Source organism: Anolis carolinensis, chromosome 1 (genome assembly GCF_035594765.1).
Source record: "Anolis carolinensis isolate JA03-04 chromosome 1, rAnoCar3.1.pri, whole genome shotgun sequence".
Lineage (NCBI taxonomy): Eukaryota > Metazoa > Chordata > Lepidosauria > Squamata > Dactyloidae > Anolis > Anolis carolinensis.
The window spans coordinates 88,484,195-88,503,932 of NC_085841.1; the positions used below are offsets into that span (position 1 = coordinate 88,484,195).

General features: G+C 37.9%; 1 protein-coding gene across 1 annotated transcript in view; it reads right to left on the reverse strand.

Moving 5' to 3' along the window:
• The window catches only part of lama2 (laminin subunit alpha 2), a 630,991-nt gene that overhangs the window by 34,251 nt on the left and 577,002 nt on the right, over positions 1–19,738 (reverse strand). The window contains 5 exon segments of the mRNA XM_062978830.1: positions 3,722–3,917; positions 4,699–4,875; positions 10,526–10,674; positions 13,881–14,057; positions 16,390–16,510. Of these exon segments, the coding sequence (XP_062834900.1) occupies positions 3,722–3,917; positions 4,699–4,875; positions 10,526–10,674; positions 13,881–14,057; positions 16,390–16,510 (820 nt within the window).

Sequence of the window (19,738 nt, forward strand, 5' to 3'; positions counted from 1 at the left end):
ATGATCTCTCCCAACGGCTTCATGTAGATGTTAAACAACATGGGAGACAATACAGAGCCCTGCGGGACCGCACAAGACAAGAGTTGTGGGGCCGAGAAAGTGTCCCCCAATGACACCATCTGGGAACGACCCTCCAGAAAGGACCGGAGCCACTGCAAAGCAGTACCCCCGAGCCCCATCCCGGCAAGGCGTCCCAGAAGGATACTGTGATCGACGGTATCGAAGGCCGCTGAGAGGTCCAGCAGAACCAGCAGGGACATACTCCCCCTGTCCAGTTCCCGGCGTAGATCATCGACTAAGGCGACCAAGGCTGTCTCGGTACCATGCCCCGGCCTGAAGCCAGACTGTGCCGGATCCAGATAATCGGTATCTACCAAGAATGCCTGGAGTTGTGCGGCCACCACACGTTCCACGACCTTGCCCCAAAAGGGGAGATTGGAAATAGGCTGATAGTTCTCCAATTGAGTGGGGTCCAGTGATGGCTTTTTCAACAGCGGTTTGATCACAGCCAATTTCAGGCTCGCTGGAAATATGCCTTCCCGAAGGGAGGCATTCACCACCACCGTCACCTTATAACATTATATAATATAATGTTATATATTGTTCATGTTTTTTGCCTTTAAGTCACTTCCATCTTATGGTGAACCTATTACGGGGTTTTCTTGGCAGGATTTGTTTAGAGGGAGTTTGCATTTGTAACTTTCCCAAGATCATCCAGTGGGTTTCCATGGCCGAGAGGGAATTTAAACCTTAATCTCCAGAGTCACAGTCTAAGGCTCAAATCCCTACACCACACTGACCATCAATGTTTTATAATAATAATACAGGGTGTTTGAAAAAGAACTCCCTATTTTAAGTATAACTACATTAAAACTAGGGAGTTCTTTTTCAAACACCCTGTATATAAAATATATATCTCTATATATAAGTGAATGTATGCTCCTACATTGCTTGATCGATCTGGACCAAATTTGGTAAACATACCCTTCATGATCTAAATCAGTGGTTCTCAACCTGGGGTCCCCAGATGTTTTTGGCCTTCAACTCCCAGAAATCCTAACAGCTAGTAAACTGGCTGGGATTTCTGGGAGTTGTAGGCCAAAAACATCTGGGGATCCCAGGTTAAGAACCACTGATCTAAATTGAAATGCTGGTGGAGTTTAAACTAACAAAACCTACTCCTGGAGAGGCTGGATGGGGCTTCCTGCCTGATCCTAATTCAGGGTAGGGTTCAGAGCCCTGGGCTGTGTGGTGTAAATGAGGCGGGATGATACCTCTGGGAAGTTGTGGATATTTTTCTTCACTTCCCTCATCAAACCATCCATAGAATTATGACACAAACAATTAATATTTCTAAAAAATATCATTAGAAAATGAAGCACCGGGCATATATGCTAAATATAAAATATATAATAATGTATTGAGCTATGCAATGTATGCTTCAAAAACATGCATAATTTATTTTGTGCTTTTTAGTTGATTTTGTATTTCATTGTGTGGCCAACATAGTTACCCCCAAATATGTTTCTTGAAGATATTGAATATAATTTTTAAGAAGAAGTAATGAACACACTGGAAATCTTTGAGGTTCCTATCTTCTGTCTTCAACAAAGGTAAACTTTTATCTATGCAGCACATACCGTATATACTCGAGTATAAGCTGACCCGAATATAAGCCGAGGCACCTAATTTTATCACAAGAAAACTGGGAAAACATTGACTCAAGTATAAGCTGAGGGTGGTAAATTTCAGAAATAAAAATAGAAACCAAAAAATTACATTAATCGAGGCATCAGTAGGTTAAATCTTTTTGAATATTTACATAAAGCTCTAATTTAAGATAAGATTATCCAACTCTGATTAAATCATTACTCTCATCTTCTTCAATGTAAATGCCCTTATGTATCCTTTTTAATAATAATAGAGTAAAATAATAAATGTAATACTAACAATAATAATATCAGAGTGAAATAATAAATGTATTAATAATAATAAAAACAGAGTAAAATAATTGTAATGCTAACAATAATAACAGAGTAAAATAATAAATGTAATAATACCAATAAAAATAGAGAAAAATAATTAATGTACCATATATACTCGAGTATAAGCCAGCTAGGATCCTCACTCGAGTATAAGCCGAGAGGGGGCTTTTTCAGTCCTAAAAAAGGGCTGAAAAACTAGGCTTATACTCGATTATATACAGTAAGTGTTTTTCCATATGCAACAGTACAAGGGTGTTTGGAGAAATTAAATGTTCTCTGCCTAAGAAATGAACAGTAAACCCTGCACAGAACAGAATTAACCTGGATCTCAATGAAAACGCCTCTGCTGCTGCTACCTGATTTGAAATTGTATTGCCAGTTTTTGTTTAACTTCCTCAGTTGGCCAAGAAGGGGTGTGGTCTCAGCCTGCATTGAGATCTCTCCAGGTTAACTGAACTGAAATAACATTTGAGACAAAATGTAAGCTTGCTACTCTAACATCATTATTGCTCTTCTCCTATATTAGTTTTAAAAAAAACAAAAAACCTTTTTGCTTAATGAAGAAGCCAATAAAACTCCAAACACTTGCATTATGTATTTTGTGCATTTTGGATGGCCAATAAAATAACTGTTTTATGTCAGTTTTGGATTTTGATACATAATATGGATCTGAAAAGGAATTGGCTTGATTTTTCTATAGTGATTTCTGGAGGAGTAAATGATGCAAGGAGCAAACAGATGCCAAGCTTTTGTCACTGGATACAGAGAGAACTATGTTTGCAGTGGTGACCTATAATCACTTCTGTCTTTTGAAAAAGAACAGGCAGAGTAATGGGATTCCAACCTGTTTCCCTTTAGACGACAGGTTCGTACATTAGACGTCTCACAGCAAAGTGAAAAATTGCTCCCATTTGAAAGGTGGTGCAGATACAAATATGATAGCGAACTCCATTTATTATTTATTACACATAATAGGGCTACATTTCTAATGGTGACTTCAGGCATAAAACTAAACACTTTATGGAAAGATGATTCCCATGCGATAAAGTATCACTAAAATGTTTAGGACAGGCCTGCACAACCCGTGGCCCTCCAGGTGTTTGGAACTCTAACTCCCAGAAGCCCTAGCTATCATGTCCAATAATCAGGAATTCTGGGAGCTGAAGTGCAAAACACCTGGAAGGCCACAGGTTGTGCAGACATTGTTTAGGACATAGTATGTAAGCTAAGAGAGCCAATGTGGTGTTGTGGTTTGAGCTGAATTACGACTTTGGAGACTACAGTTTGAATCCTTGCTTGGCCATGGAAACCCAATTGGGTGACCTTGGGCAAATCACATTCTCTCAGCCTGAAAGGAAAACAAACTTCCAAACAAATAATGCCAAGAAAACCAAGTCATAAGAGTTACTATAAGCTGGAAATGACTTGAGGGAACATAACACACCAGCAAACAGGTTTTTTCCCAGCAAACTTAATGGATCATAGTTTAGTCACACTGGTATGGGTAGGACAAATTCTCTCTTTATTTGGCCCTTGCTGTTTTTCTTCCTGGAGTGCCACAAACAATATGCTTCAAGTGGCAGGTTAAGTCTATACATAGCTGATTTGCCAAGTTGTAAGTAAATTATTCCAGGGAACAGTGAATGAACCATCACCATACAATTTTGCAGTTTCTTAGCCATGTGTAAGAATGGATGATTAAAAACCATATATTTGCATAATAGAAACAGACTTACAGGTAAAGGAGGGAAGGGAAGTGGAGGAGGAGAAGTTGCACTTGCTTTCATCTCTTCTGCATCTGGTTCAGGATGGATTACTACTGTTGCACGGGAAGCTTCATCTTCATCCTCTTTTTCACGTGGTGGGCCTGAATCAGGGCACTGGCCAATGTCTGCATTTTCAAAGGACACCGGCTGGGCAAAATCTACTGGACTAAGGAGAGGCAATAAAAGCCATCATGTCAGAAGGCAAGTTTGTCAACCGCTTCCTTTAAAAATTATGTATTATATCCTCACAATGATCTTGCAAGGTAAGTGAGGCCGAGTGACTGACTGAAGATCAACCAATGAATGTTATGGCTCAGTGGACACCTGGATTTAGATATTCAGGTTTCAGATCAGCTTGGCCCCATATAGCCCCAAATATTTTTTGTCTACTCCTGATGCCTTCAGATCCCTAAAAGTGATTTTATTTCTGGTAGTTCTGGAGGCAGTGGCTTTGCCATGTAATAAATCACAGGGTCTCCCAATCACCATAGCACACAGTAAAAACCACACATACACATCTAGTCACTTCCACTTTGATTTTTAATTCATTCCTTCTCCATGTAGCCAGAAAATGAGCCCCTGATCTTAAATGCTGACTATATGATGCTAGGTTGGCCTGTTATTTGCTATCGATTTAGATAAGATGTTTAAATACTTAATGTGTCATGTTTGTTATAATGAAAATTCTGCCCACTCTAAGTGCTGGTGTTGTGTAAGACACAGAAGATCAACTTTCAGTTAACTTAAAATGATTTTCTCAAACCTGTGCCTCATCAAAAATCAAGCCCAAATTTAATTTCCAATCATCAGTCACAAAATAAACCATATGAAATGCAAGAAACACAGGAGAAGATTACATAGGCATCTCTGCAAAACTGTTCTGACCATATTTCTTACAATGCAGAATAGCTTCAATTGGGTTTTGACAGGTCCCAGTGTTTACTTACACCGCATTGATGAGTAGGTTCCATATGCAGCCATCAAAGGCAGGTATGTTCCTAATTGGAGCAGTATGAAATTCCGGTGGTGTTCCTCCCACAAAAAGCTTCTTCACAGAAATAGGTTGATCTGACGGAAGTCTCTGAGACTGTCTTCTGTCCTCATCTACTTGTATAGCAAACATCCTATTAAAAACATGAAAAGTGAGTTACAGAAATACCCTGATTAAATTAGGGGTAGAAAGAAAAAAACCTTGTCCACTCACTGGACATGGGGGCTGCATTCTCTCCTTTCTGCTTTTATCTTGGCACCCAAACTGGTAAAAATCTGGCTTTGTTTAAAGGATGCATTTGCCTGTATTCACTGGTTCCATAGTCAAAGCTGAATACTAATTTTTAAAAAGATATCTAAAATATAGATTTGTAAACTTCACTGATGATAGTATCTACCACAGAGGACACAATAAAAGTTTTCTAAACCGCATTTCTCTTTAACCATTTGACTAGAAAAGATGGGATTTAGTTCTCTGGGTTAAAAAAAAACCAACCAACCAACCAGTTGTGACTGTTATTATGGCTAACCTGAAAATAGTCATCTGCCAATGGAGGCTGGACTCCAGCATAACTACACTGCCATCAAGTTTGGTTTCCAGAAACCTTCTCACAGCGAGAAGCCAGCTGTTAAAATCATTCCTTGCTTTCTTACAGATGTAACTTAATGAAGAATTATGTCTCTATAGAGTATTGTACAGACTTTCTTGGCAAAGAGAAGGGGGAAAGAAATGATGAGGATGAATAGGAACACTGAGAGGCATGTGAAATGGTGGTCAAAACAATATAAAGTAAAATGCCTTCTGAATATTAAATTATACCTCATATATACAGGCTGAGTAACAATACATTTAGGGTGAAGACAATGTAGAATTAATGCAGTTTGATAATGCTTTAACGGCCATGGCTAAAAGTCATGGAATTATGGGAGTTGTAGTTTTACAAGGTCTTTAGCCTTCCCTCCCAAAAAGTGTTGGTGCCTCACTAATCTGCAACTCCCACGATTCCATAGCATGCAGCCATGGCCGTTAAAGTGGTGTCAAAGTGCATAAATCCAACAGTGCACATGCACCCCTGGATAGTTCCAAAGAAGTATCAGATATCAATACACAAAGGTATTAGTAATTACAAACTATGTCAAATTCCATCATCCTTTTGTGGCTGATGAGCCTTGGATATTTTCAGATTGGGCCCTGCCTATTTTCATAACTGCATCCCCTCCTATGTATCTGCACAAGCATTAAGATCTGCCAGAGAGGCCCTTCTCGCAGTCCTGCCACCGTCACAAGTATGGTTGGTGTGGACGAGGGAGAGGGCCTTCTCGGTGGTGGCCCCCCCGGTTTTGGAATGCCCTCCCCAGGGAGATTAGGCAGGCCCATACCCTGTCCTCCTTCCAGAGGGAATTGAAGACTTGGATGTTTAGACAAGCCTTTGAGAATGTCTAGCCCAATGGTCTGCAATTATGACACAGCACAGCACTTTCACCCCATTCCTTGTTCCTTAGCTACAACTTGCACTATCCCTTTCCTTTCTTCTTGTTTACAGTTGGCTATGTTTTTACCACAGTTGACACTATAAGTTATTGGATGCTGTTCTGAGTTCAAATTGTTGTTGTTATATACTAGTGATTTTATTTTGTATTGTACTGTGTGTTTATTTTATGTGGTTTTAGGCACCTTGTGCCATATGTAAAGCTGCGAGTTCCTTCGGGGAGATGGACGCGGGGTATAAAACAGTTGTTGTTGTTGTTATTATTATTATTATTATTATTATTATTATTATTATTATTATTATTATTCCCACAGGAACAGAAGGATAGAAAGTCTGATAACTCCTGGTCTAAACCTTAGACAGAATATATCCTCTTTTTATAGCAACATTTTATATAGGTCTACAAAATTTATGCCACAGTGAATCTACTTAGATGACTTTCAGGAAACTAGGCATATAATTACAGTTTTAAAGAAATCTGATTGTCAGGGCAGGCAGCTAGGATTTCCCAGTTCATAATTTTGTGCCAGAGGAAAGAACAACAACACTCCTCTATTTGGTGTTTCATATATTTGAGTACCAACTTTCCAGCAATAATACATTCTTAACCTTGTCTGAGACTCCTGTGGCTGAAAAACGACATTTCTGATTAAACGTCTGTCTACTGATTTACAAAGCTCCCAATTTTATACAAGTTCTCAGAGAAGGTATTTATACACTCAGATGCTGAATGGTAGCACACAGTGAAGGCACCTCAGTCCTCATCACTATCTTATAATTATCCCAGAATGGGAAGCAATTAGTTTATAATTATATGGGCAATTAGCTTTCCAAAGAGTGCTCAAAAATGTCCTCTACTTTTAATAAAATAAAGCTTGCATGATGATTAACCAGTGAAAAGATTTGTTTAATAGATTAATTCTGCCCATTTCTATTTCTGCACATTATAAAGAGGAAAGAAAAACAAGTATGTTGTACATCTGTTTTAAACAAAGGGTTATGAAAAATCAAAAAGGTTGACCCTAGTGTGGATTTCCATCCACTAGAGAGTGCTGTGAAAGCAATAATGGGCTGCTGTTAGTAGCTTAACAGCATCCTAGGTAACAGATTAACAAAGCTATATGTTTACAGCAGTTCAATCCTTTTGATGACTTTAAATCATTTGTGCATAACTGTCCATATATGCATCACCACCACCATTCAGTTCTCAATTTGTTACAAGAATATTGGTGCCCCCTCTGCAGAAAATATAAACACATTCTGGAAATTTTTAACCAAAGCAATTATTGCTGGGTTTATTCAACACCCCTTTTGAGTGGAAAGGTGTATTCTAAAATAAACAGAGAAATGTGTGGGTTATAATCCTATTGGTGACATATCTATACGCAAATTGCCCATTAGAAGTAGCTGGACATCTTTGTGCGAGGAAAAAGATCTATTTAGTTCAAGGTTGCCAAGGCAAAGTTGCATACTTGGATTGGGTTGTGAATCAAGTTGTACATCCAGTTGCTATTCAGATATTTATGCTACTTAAACCTAAAGCATCATCTCAGCATAAATACAAAAACACCAGGATGATTTCAGCCTATGAATTATTTATAGGCTGATGGGATTAGAAAAAGGTAGAGATTCTGACAAAAATGGATTCAACAGGAACAAAAATGGAAGTGAACGAATGTGTTTTACAAAGATCTATTAATGGTGCAACCAGAGGGGGAAAAATCCTAAAATAGAAGTAATTTCCATCTAGCCTCTAAACAAATGTCTCCTTTGCTGGCCTCAAATGAATTCAAAATGAAAATGCATGTGAGTTACACTTGCATTCCTCATGTAGAGGTGCACACAAGGGTTTTTACAGTGTGACAATATTTCTTTTTGGAAAGACTAAAACATTCCCTCAATACATCAAGATAGATCTTTTTTCATCCCCCCCCCCCCCCCCCCGGTCATTTGTAAACACTGTCTCCTCTTGGGATTGCCTTAGGCCATATGGTGCCTTCCCTTCCCATCTATTTGTTAAATTACACCATGCTGGCACACAACCAAATCCAGACCTCTTGAATCAATATGTAGGTTGAATCTTAGCCTCTTGAGCTTTCCAATGTAGTGTATGTTTCTGAAAACAGCAGTACCCATGCAGGGAAGTATATTTTGAAACAAAATAAAGATACAAAGTTAAAAGTATTATGTTCATGTGGATTTTCTTTTAAAAGCATATTATGTAGAAACAGGATGGATGTCAGCATGGAACTGCCTCAGACAAACAAAAGGGATAGAGAATTGTAAAGTGCCAGATTTCTCCATCACTATCTTTGGCTTGGGCACCCTGGTGGCGCAGCGGATTAAACTGCTGAGCTACTGAACTTGCTGATCGAAAGGTTGGTGGTTCGAATCCAGGGAACGGGGTGAGCTCCCGCTTTTAGGTCCAGCTTCTGCCAACGTAGCAGTTTGAAAACATGCAAATGTGAGTAGATCAAAAGGTATTGCAGGAAGGTAACAGTGCTCCATGTAGTCATGCCGGCCACATGACCTTGGAGGTGTCTTTGGACAACGTCGGCTCTTCAGCTTAGAAATGGAGATGAGCACCAACTCCCAGAGGCGGACGTGACTAGACTTAATGTCAGGGGAAACCTTTACCTTTACTTATCTTTGAACATTGAACTATACTTCTTCTTTCTTAGGCGATCCCTCGTAGTTCGAGGACAATAGTCTTCCATCCTTGGTATCTTGGGGGTGGGTTCTTAGGTGGCTGAAGAGACCTATTCTTGACCCGCATATTCTCCCGCAGTGAGGACATTGGTTTCCAGGTGGAAGGCGGTCCTGGTCGGGGTTAGCTTGACGCTCCTTCCTCTTGGCACGTTTCTCCCTTAAGCCCTCCGTTCGTGCCTCTTCGAACTCCGCAGCACTGCTGGTTACAGCTGACCTCCAATTGGAGCGCTCAAGGGCCAGGGCTTCCCAGTTCTGCACTTTTGTGTGTGTAATGTACAGTGGTGATTGGGGACTTTCATGTCATGGGTTCATTGTTTTGTGTCTGGGTTTTTATTTCAGATCTCAAAGAAGCTATCTGAGATTTTTGAACCTATTTTGGGGATATAATTCAGCACATTAGACTGTTTGATTGGATTGTTCCTTTAAAGTCTGCAATAAAACCCAAAGTAGGTTTACTGTACCTCTGGTATGGAATCTGCTGGGCTACTGGTAGTGGAGGGAGGATATATATTGCTAAAGAAAGCAGATGAAAGCTTTCTGTCTCGAAATGACATACATCAATAAAACACATTTCTGCATTTCCACCAATGGGCTCTCCACTGAATAAGTGGATAGCATGCATTTTGAAGTGTTAGGACAGTACATTATCAGATGGGAAAATTGCACACACTTTTAGACATAGTCAAAGGAAGTGTTGGTCACTCATTTTGCAGTTTATGTGGTGGTAGTAGTAGTCTGCATTTTACTTAAAATAATATATCCTTCAACTTAAAAAAATCAAATTAGGAATTTTCCACTGCATTTAGCATTCAAGTATCATAATCTGACAAGCTGGTTTTAGCTGATGCATCTCAAAGAAAGAATGGAACCTCATCTCTGGTAACCTTCTTCACTGCTTTAAAAAGCTGGTTTAGCAGACATTGTGTAGGTTCATATCAAAAATGCATCTCACACCGTTGAGCAGCTATTGAAGGAAAAGGAAAGGTAACCAAGGAAAAAAGGGGGGAAAGAACTACAGTAGTTTGAAATGCACAAGCATCATATCACTACCAACACATCTAGCAGCTTCTGCTGGCATGAACCAATGTTGCTACTGTATAGTACAGAGCCAATGCCATCCTTGGATCTTCCTTTCCCTTGTTCATCTTTTCCCTTTTCCCTCAACTGCTTCAAATTTATAGAATATTTTTCTGCTTCTGAAGGCAAGACTCCTAAACTTTTATTAGAAAAACTTATTAAATAACTTTTAGTTTCAAGTCAGTGTGAGTGACATTAGCACTTGATGTTGCTTTTCTTTCTCTTTGGAAGCTGTTCTTTAATATTAATTCAAGATCCAATTCCTCAGCTGCACAAATTACATTAATAAAGTGTATTTGCAAAAAGTATCAAAGGTTAAACATTCCAATTTAGATTAATGAAAATCTTAAGCAGCAGTGCCTACGCCCAAGCATGACCTATGTCATAATGAAATCGTCAATGCCAGAAGACTTTTCTAAATGAAAATTGTACAGATCCCATTCTCCTCTCTCCACCATTACAGATATAAAGCTGGAAATACAGTGATCCCAATATTCTGATCTATTACCCTGCAAGCCTCTCTATCCAGATGGAGTGTTCTTTGCCATCATGAAACTCGCCAGATTCAGGCTTGATGGTGATCCTGCGCGGGTCTCGTACTCCATTGGAGACATGTACTTCTAGTCGACCTCCATTCAAGAAAACTGCATAATAGGCCTGTAATGAGAACCAGCTTTTTCAGGTGAAATTTTCTTTCACTCTTTTTCAGTGTTCTTCTAATAGAATTTTCCAGCACAGCACAGCATCTCATTTCACATATGCAAGAAAAGTGGTCCTTTTACTATGGTCAACCTGGGCAACTCATGAAAGTGAAATCAGCATTTATTTCTAATCTGCATTTCAATGTGCCCCCTCCCCAAATATCATTTATCCACATACAGAAGTGTTCTAAGTCATCCACCATGACTATGATATTCTTGGCCTGGAATTCCTTCATTTCAATAAGGTTCTCAATTATCTGTGGTTTTGTACATCCATGAGAAATTTGGAAATGTATCCCACATTGATACATTTTGTTTGGTACTATTTTGTCAAACAGAATCCTTACTTTAGGATTGTATTCCTGGAAAAGAGAGGCAAATTTGCAAAGCACCCACCCACTGAAAGACAGCATATCCAATGTTCACTATACCCACAGCAGAAGTTGTACAAAACCCCCTCAAAATAAAGTGTTTCATTTCTCATTAGAAGGAAAATTGCAGCTAACAGAGCGCACTACTATATTTACTCATCATCATCATCATCATCATCATCATCATTTAATTACTTATTAATCGCCCTCCATCCAAGATGCTCTAGGCCAGGGGTCCTAAAACTTTTAAAACAGAGGGCCGGTCCACAATCTTTCAGACTGTGGAGGGGTCGAATTATCATTTTTTAAAAAATGAACAAATTCCTGTGCACACTGCACATGTCTTATTTGTAGTGCAAAACAACAACAACAATGAAAGAACAATACAATATTTAAAAATGAAAACAATTGTAACCAACATAAACCTATCAGGATTTCAATGGGAAGTGTGGGCCTGCTTCTGGCCAATGAGATAGTCAGGTTAATTAGGATTGTTGTTGTTGTGTGCCTTCAAGTCATTTCAGACTTTGGGCGAGCCTAAGTCTAAAATTATTTATTTATTCATTTACTACATGTATTTATTACATTTATATCCTGCCCTTCTCACCCCAAAGGGGACTCAGAGCAGCTGTATATACATACAATATATTATATTATTAGCATAGCACAATATTAGCATTATATATTACTATATTGAACTATACCACTATATTGTAATATTATATGTAATATATAACATATAATTAATATTATTATATTGTATTATTATTAGTATTATATTGTATAACATTGTAATATTATTATCAATATTATATGTATATACAATATATTATATTATTAAAAATGATATAAAAATATTATATTATAAAACTGAGGGCGGGGGCCAGATAAATGACCTTGGAGGGCCGCATCTGGCCCTCGGGCCTTAGTTTGGGGACCCCTGCTCTAGACGATTTACAAGCTAAATTGTAAAGGATAAAAATACATACATACAAATATTGATAAAATTAACATAGATCAAAAGCTCTAGTAAAAAGCCAGGTCTTAAGTGCTAGGGTAAACGGCCCTAACTAATGAAAAAGTCAACCTCATTTATGAGTCAAGGGCAGGTTTTAGAGCCGAAATTATAGATTAGTTCACAGAGAGGGGAAAGCACCAGTACCACCTCAGGCAGTCAGCTGCCCCAGGCTACCACCAATCTTTCACGGGCTAGGCATTCAGCAAGGCCAGAAGTGGCACCATAGCAGAAAGAGGAGTTGGGGCTTCTTTTTGTTTCTCCCAGGATGGACTAAGCTTTTCCATTTGCAACTCAGAGAAAATGGCTCTATTTTTATAAGAGTTAGGGTACAGTACTTACACTGACCTATAGATAAATCCATCCAGATTTATTCTTGGGTTGCTTTTTAAAAAATTGAAATCTCTATACATATGTACATGAGTATATAGGGCATATTTTGTAGATGCAAACTCAAAACATCATGTTTGCTCTCATTGTGAGTGTTTATAGCAGACACTGATGCACATGATTTATATGAGGCATCAACTTTTATGGAAAAATTATAATCTATTTCAGTCTGTCCTCCTTTCTCCATGAATCATTGCATTAAACATGTTTATTTATTTATTTCCAATATTTCTATCCCGCCCTTCTCACCCGAATGTTGCTGAAATTGGTTTCATTTTTAAAAACATTTTAATGAAACATTCATTTTTATAAACATCTGATTAAAACTTGCATTTGTGTATACATTTCATTATAAAAATATGAATTTTGAACCAAGAACTGCAAAACCTGAAGATGTACAAAAAGCGAAGAGAAAACATTACTTTGAAAAATCCAAACTAAGTTTGTTCATTTAGTAATGCAAACCATATGAACCCCTCTGACATATATATGCACTGGACTAAATCAGTCTCTTGATTCCAAATGGAAAACAAACATTGACTTAAAGGAAACTTGGGGAGCCAACATCCATGTACTTCAATGGCTCTGCTTATTGGGAATTAGCAAGTAGATTCAGGTCACTACTCATTTTTTTTCTTGCTCCCTCTCAGAGACATTGCAGTAACAGTGGAAAAAACTGCCTTGCCTTGAAGAGAAGAAATTGGGACTGCCTGAAGCAAGGCAGTTAGGAAAATACTATTTTTAGAAGGATACTACATACCAGTGAAAAAATATTGTCTAGAATATACTAATGTATGGCTTGGTTATATAGGTTACACATCTTAAATGTTTGGCTCAGAATGTTGTTTTGTTATTGACTGGGCTTATCATACACCAATACCTTTTCAGCTGTTATTCTAAATAATTTTAAAAATTAAGTCATGACAGGAGCACTTTTAATTGTTCACTAGGTAAAAGAAAAAGGCTTTTACAGAGCCATTATATGGATCACTATATGTGCCTATAGATAATGTATTTTCATGTAAGAGATCATGTTGCTTATTTTTTCTGTTATTTCTTTATTAATTAAAATCATATCAAAGAGAAAAGGCATTATGAGACAGGAAATTATTAAATTCATAGGTGAGCAGATGCTTTGCGCATATGCTTTGACATCTATAATTAAAATTAAATTTTGGGTGAAATAAATGGATAAATTAGTCTGTTTTATGTTTCCTCCACCCTAAGGCAAGTTAAGAAAAACTTCCAAAAGAATGTTCTGAGTCTCCATCTTACTTCAAACCAGATGCTGTGAAAATAATTTTTTGGGAGTACAAAATATGTGTCTTCTGACAATGACATTACTAGAAACACAAAACCAAACAATAACTTATTACAATTCTGTACCTGCCCAGTCTGTCTGCGTTTCCTCCTTGGAGTTACAGGAATCCCATTAGTGCCAAAGAGAATAATACCCGATTCATTTTTAGTGCTGAAGGACAAGTGGATTTCTGTTCCTATGTCAAGGGAGACAGGCGGCAGCTCCACAAAACCTGGTTTCGGGAAGTTGACTGTGTAGATATTCTGCATGAAAGAAAGGGCAGAATGGAGGACTAGCTTAACTTGGAAGAGCAGATCAAATTAAATAAGGCAACAGTTTATATTATAAAGTGTTGTACAAACACCTGCCCACCCGTTATATCATTCAATGTACGATACCAGTCAGAAATCTTAAATTTTAGAATTGCATTTTTTTCAGTGCTTGCTAGCTAGAGTTGGCAAGTGGTACCCAAGATGTTTGCCCAAGTCTCTCAACCTCAGACCTTCACACCCCTGAAAATATTACACAGAGATTAGATATCTTAACCATTTTATGTGTTTGCTCATTTTGATTGATAATTTCTGAGGAGGTCAACTGCATAGCAATCTTGGTGGTTCAGTTTTGGTAGATTATTTTAAGGAAAAGGCATAGCCCACCCTTGCTTATTGTGTGTGTGTGTGTGTGTGTGGAGGGGGGTTAAGCCTACTGGCACCCCCTCCCCCCCAAATCCAGGAGTTCAAGAGTGTAATCCTGACAAAATAGGAAAAAGACTACCTTACTTGGGTCAGCAGCCATGCACATTTTATAAAGACTGAACTTTCCTCATTCAATCTTTACAACCATCAATTTACTATCCACACTGCTTCATTTGAATAGCAAAAGCTTCCTCACTCACTCACTCATTCGATATTGTCCTCATTTCAATTATAACTAAATATCTGCTATGTCCTCATTTCGCCTGCCCTTGCCCTGCTGCTGTGCGACATACATTACACACAAGGAGCTTCAGCTGTGATGTTCATTTTTGGACATGATTTAATTTTTTAAAACCAATATTGTATTGTTATTTAAACCCAACATTTCCCTGCAGTGCAGTTCGCTTGCACTTTAAAACCAATCCACTTATGTATTAGGTTCCTTTATTTGTCATTGCTTTATTATCTGAGGTTAGTGCAGCACTTCAGCTGGCCTGGTGAGCCCAACTCATAAATAAAGCATGTAATGTACTTCCCAGCGCTCTCTGTGCTGCTTCCCACCCACACTGGGAGATATTAGAGTCTGCAGAAGAGGTGCTATATGTCACCAAATAATGAATCACCATTTTCATGTTAGGCTGCTTAAGCACAGCCAAAATGTAGAATGATTTCAGATGATGATGATTAGGAACCATTCTATGCCTGAGCTGCCAAGGACTGCTTCTACACCAGCCTCTGAAATGAACTGGTCTCATCTTGGAGCAATGCCTGGAAGATTCCACCATCTGGCAGTCCAGTTAATGCATCTATTTAACTGCTTCACAGTAACTCTTAGCAACAGTATCCTATCATTAATCAAGGTGACATGGCTGCTTCCGGCAGCAGAGTTTGGGTGTCATGAAAAGTAGCAAATTGCTAGAATTAATTGTTGCTATCTTTTTACTGTTACAGAAACTGAAAGATGTGTAGGCGTTTATCTTGGCTTTCCTGGGTAACTTCGCTTTCTGGGTATTATATGCCATGACTTTAAAGAGGCCACCATTCCTTGAAGTTCCCCAGGCAGCAATGTCTTTAGCTGATATTTTTTAAATGATCTCTGCTGTTCTTTGTCCTAAGAATCAACATGGTTCACTGGCTGAATATTGAACTAGGACTCTGGGAGTGTGTATTCTAATTCCCATTCATGGATACCAAGTAGGTGACCTTACAAAACCCACACTTTCTGAACCTTAGAGATAGGCAATAATAAAGCTCTTTTGAATAAATGTTGTTAAGAAAGCCCCAACGTTAACCAAGACATTAACAAAAATAAGAGCAAGCCACTTTGTTGTCAGGGCATGATGGCTCTCTTCGCCTGTCTTGATTACTAACATAGCTTATTATGCCAATCCTACAATATAGTCGGCACTATGCATGCACAGATGCTGTATCCATGGATTCAACCATCCATAGTTTAAAAATAATAAAAAATAAAATCCCCAAACACAAACCTTGATTTTGCCATTTTATATAATGGACACCACTTTACTGTGCCATTGTAAATAATGGGAATTGGATATCCATAAAGTCTGATCTTAGTGGAGATTCTGGAACCAACTCAAGTGGATACTCACTGTGCATGTTTCTTCACCAGCAACTGATGCTCCAGGAATGAATGAATAATTTATTACAATTAACATATCAGACAAGATACTCCAGGAAGCATCTATCACTGTTTGAAAATTCACATAAAGGGCTGCATGGCAACTTATGATGAGGTTGGAAGCATCATAATGAAGAAACACTTGGCTATCATACATGTAGGATCTTTCTTTTTTCATGGTTCTGCTCAGCTTCTGCATGAAATATGGAGTGATCACTACTGGTGATGCTCGAGAAAAGTTAAATAATAGAAACTTACTTCTAATGTACAACCCTTGGTAATGCCAACATAGTCGGGACTGCTTAGGAGATTGTATGGTGTCCTAGAAATTTCAATATCCTTGAGGCAACCTGCATACTTTCTTGTATTTACTTCAGGTCTGCAAATAGAAAATGAAATCAGATTTATTCTCCAACTAAAGCCAATTCTAAGATTCTAGAAAGTACAACGATACTAATGTCCCCCTGGGGGAGAAGAGTGGTACATTAAATAAATAAATAAATAAATAAATAAAGTCCTCAAGAAAGTGCTAAATCAGTTGTCTACTTTTACTTTTTAAAACACACTGGCCCACTGTAAAGAAATTTAAAGTTAACATTGTACTTTTCTACTTAGAAGAAAGCCACAAATATGTTCAATGAGCCTTACTCCCAGTTGTACTATAGCATTTCTGCAGTCATAGTAATATTTACTTTTTATGCTCCCAGTTTCAATAGGAAAAATATCATGAAAGAAATTAACCAGCTAGTAACACTATGAATATTTTTGGTGTTAAGTCAAAAAGGTGTTGGTGCTATTTTTGCATCCTTTGCTTTACTTTATTCACATATGAAATATGAAATATGCCATTTCCTTTATGCTGAAGCAAGGTACTTTTGTTCCCATCAAAAAAGGTCTCCATATCTGTTTTATGACAAGAAGAGCCATCATTCAGGTCTCTGAACTCTTAAGCATCCAACATTTTGGTTGGGGCTTTTCGGAACAGAAGTTTAACAACATCTGGAGATCCAAGATTGTGCATCACTGGGAAAATCAGTAGGGAAGCACGGGATAAACTGTAGCCTCTAGGAGAATCACTTGTAGTTGATATTTAATCCAACCCTTTTTTAAAGTGATTTAGCAGAAATGTAACACAGGAACCAAGCCACTACACCCACCCAAGTGTTGGTCAGATTATTTTTGCTCTATTATGTCTTGGAAAAGTTATTTAATTAATGTTGATTGTTCTTGAAACAGTACCCTTCCTGTACATAGTAGTTAATCCTTCATGTCAACTGTCAATGGACTTAAAGACTGTGATTATTTAGGTATCACCTAACTGACTTACTCACCAAGTAAGATACAGGTATGAAAACAGAAATATAAAATATGGGTATTAAAATGAGAAAACAGAAATGAACAGTTTGTATGCCTATATAGTAACATCTTAATTACACAGTAACAGCAAAATATAGCTTAACAACATATGCATTTAAAGATAGGAGAGTTTTTGCTGATTTTTTGCTGCATTGTAGCCATCTCAGCAAAGCATAGCATATCCATCTGAAAAGCTGCAAATATTTGAATATGTATAATAATGGAATTGAGAATCCTCGTATTATTTTACCACACCGACCCTATAATGCAGACATTTTTGGTTTTACATTCTCCCTGTGGATGCCAAAAGAGTTAATAAAACAAACCTGAGGATGGTGAAAAGTACATATATCTTTCTAGTTTGAAAATGTTTGTGCTTTATCTCATATGCTGTATTTACTTCATACAATGACCTATAACAACAGACCTGTTAGCTGTTCCAATAACAGATCAGTCTTATCAAGTAATATTTAGCAGAGATTCAGGATCACTGAGGCTAAAATTAAATGTTGACCCAAGCCTTTTCCCTGTACCCTAAGTCAGCTGGGGTAGGTTGCATCTCAGCAAACACATGAGCCAAGAAATGTTGCTTAGCTCTTGTTGATCTTGACATTTGCCTCCAAAAGATGACATTTCCTAAATTTTTCTTTTTTTCACAGGGAGAAGCTATATGGATACTTCTCCCATGTTCTTATGTAGATTCAAAAAAACAAATTTGTGGATGGCGATTTGCAAAAGGATTGTTTATCATACACATGAGTTTGCACATGTCCTCCTACACATGGCCAAAGATAAAAAAGGAGGTAAAAAGAATCACAACATTCTTTGAGTCCCAAACACAATGTTTAATCCAGTGGTTCTCAACCTGGGATGCTTGATCTTTTAGCCTTCAACTCCCAGAAATTCTAACAGCTGGTAAACTGGCTGGGATTTCTGGGAGTTGTAGGCTAAAACACCTGGGGACCCACAGGTTGAGAACCACTGGTTTAATTCCTCCATACTACTCAAGTGGCATTTCTTCATTAAGCAAACTTTGTGATGCTGCTGTATTTTCAAGTCCTGGGCACAGAAAACTCTTAATTCAGCACTTCTTAAAAAACTGAAAAGGAGTTTAAAGAGTTTACTTCTATCATTGTAGAGGTGATTACAGTACGTTCTTTACTTATTTAAAACACTCAACTGCAAAAGCTACAGTGGCTTACAGAGATCAATGGTAGGAAAGTCCTTGCCCTCAGCCATATAATATTAATTTACATTCTAGTTAAACCTTTAACTTAAATTCTAATTTTAATTTTGTATGAACCCCATCTGTAAGCTCCATCTGCAGAATACAGGTCCTGAGAAAGAACCGTTTTTCTATTTGAGGCAATGCACAAAATATCAAGGAGATTAGTGATCATCCTTTCAAGGGTTTTCCAAACTCCACATAGGCTATCTCTTTTATTTGGTGTTTTGATTCCACACTCCATACAAACTGGCTCAATTTGTATTGGTTTGACTATAGCTGTATGCAATCTTCTGGTAAAATGCCAGTGAAACTCTGCATATCAGAGGTGGAGACAACCAACTGAACAAGGTGTTCAACCCCATGTCCATCTTTTTGGCCAGGTCCAAAACACACTATCTTCTTGACTAGATAGGCTTCTGGTCTGATTCAGTAACACAATTCATATGTTTCTGAAAATGTATGTACCAGAAAGAGACAACCCTTTATCTTGGACTGAAAGATAACTCCAATCTGAGATCCTGTAGATATGTTGTATCACAATTTTAATCATTCCAAGCCAGCAGGAGCCATGACTGCGGATAATGGGAGTTGAGGTTTAAAAAATCCTAGGCTAGACTGTAATTTTTTCCTCACTGTGCACAATAACAACTGAACATGTTTAGACATTTTTGAGAAATGAATGTCAGTCTCCAAAGATGATTTTTTGTGGAAACAAATGGACCCCCTTCAGTTACTTGGAAAATACATTTTGAAAAAAAAATCATATTTTGTGATTGACACTTTGTTCTCAAAGGTTTCCAAACACAGCTCAGTTACTAATTTGCTCCATGCTGAGCAAAAGTCTAAACATTTTTTTAAAAAACTACACAGACTTTATGTAGATTCCCACCCCCTTTCCCCCCAGTAGGATCCTGATATGATTAATTTAAAATATGAAGACGAAAAAAAGCAAGCCCAACACAGCAAGCTGTAAACAGCTGTGTGAAGATGCTTACTAAGTGTTTTGTTGCTGCAAGTGTGGGC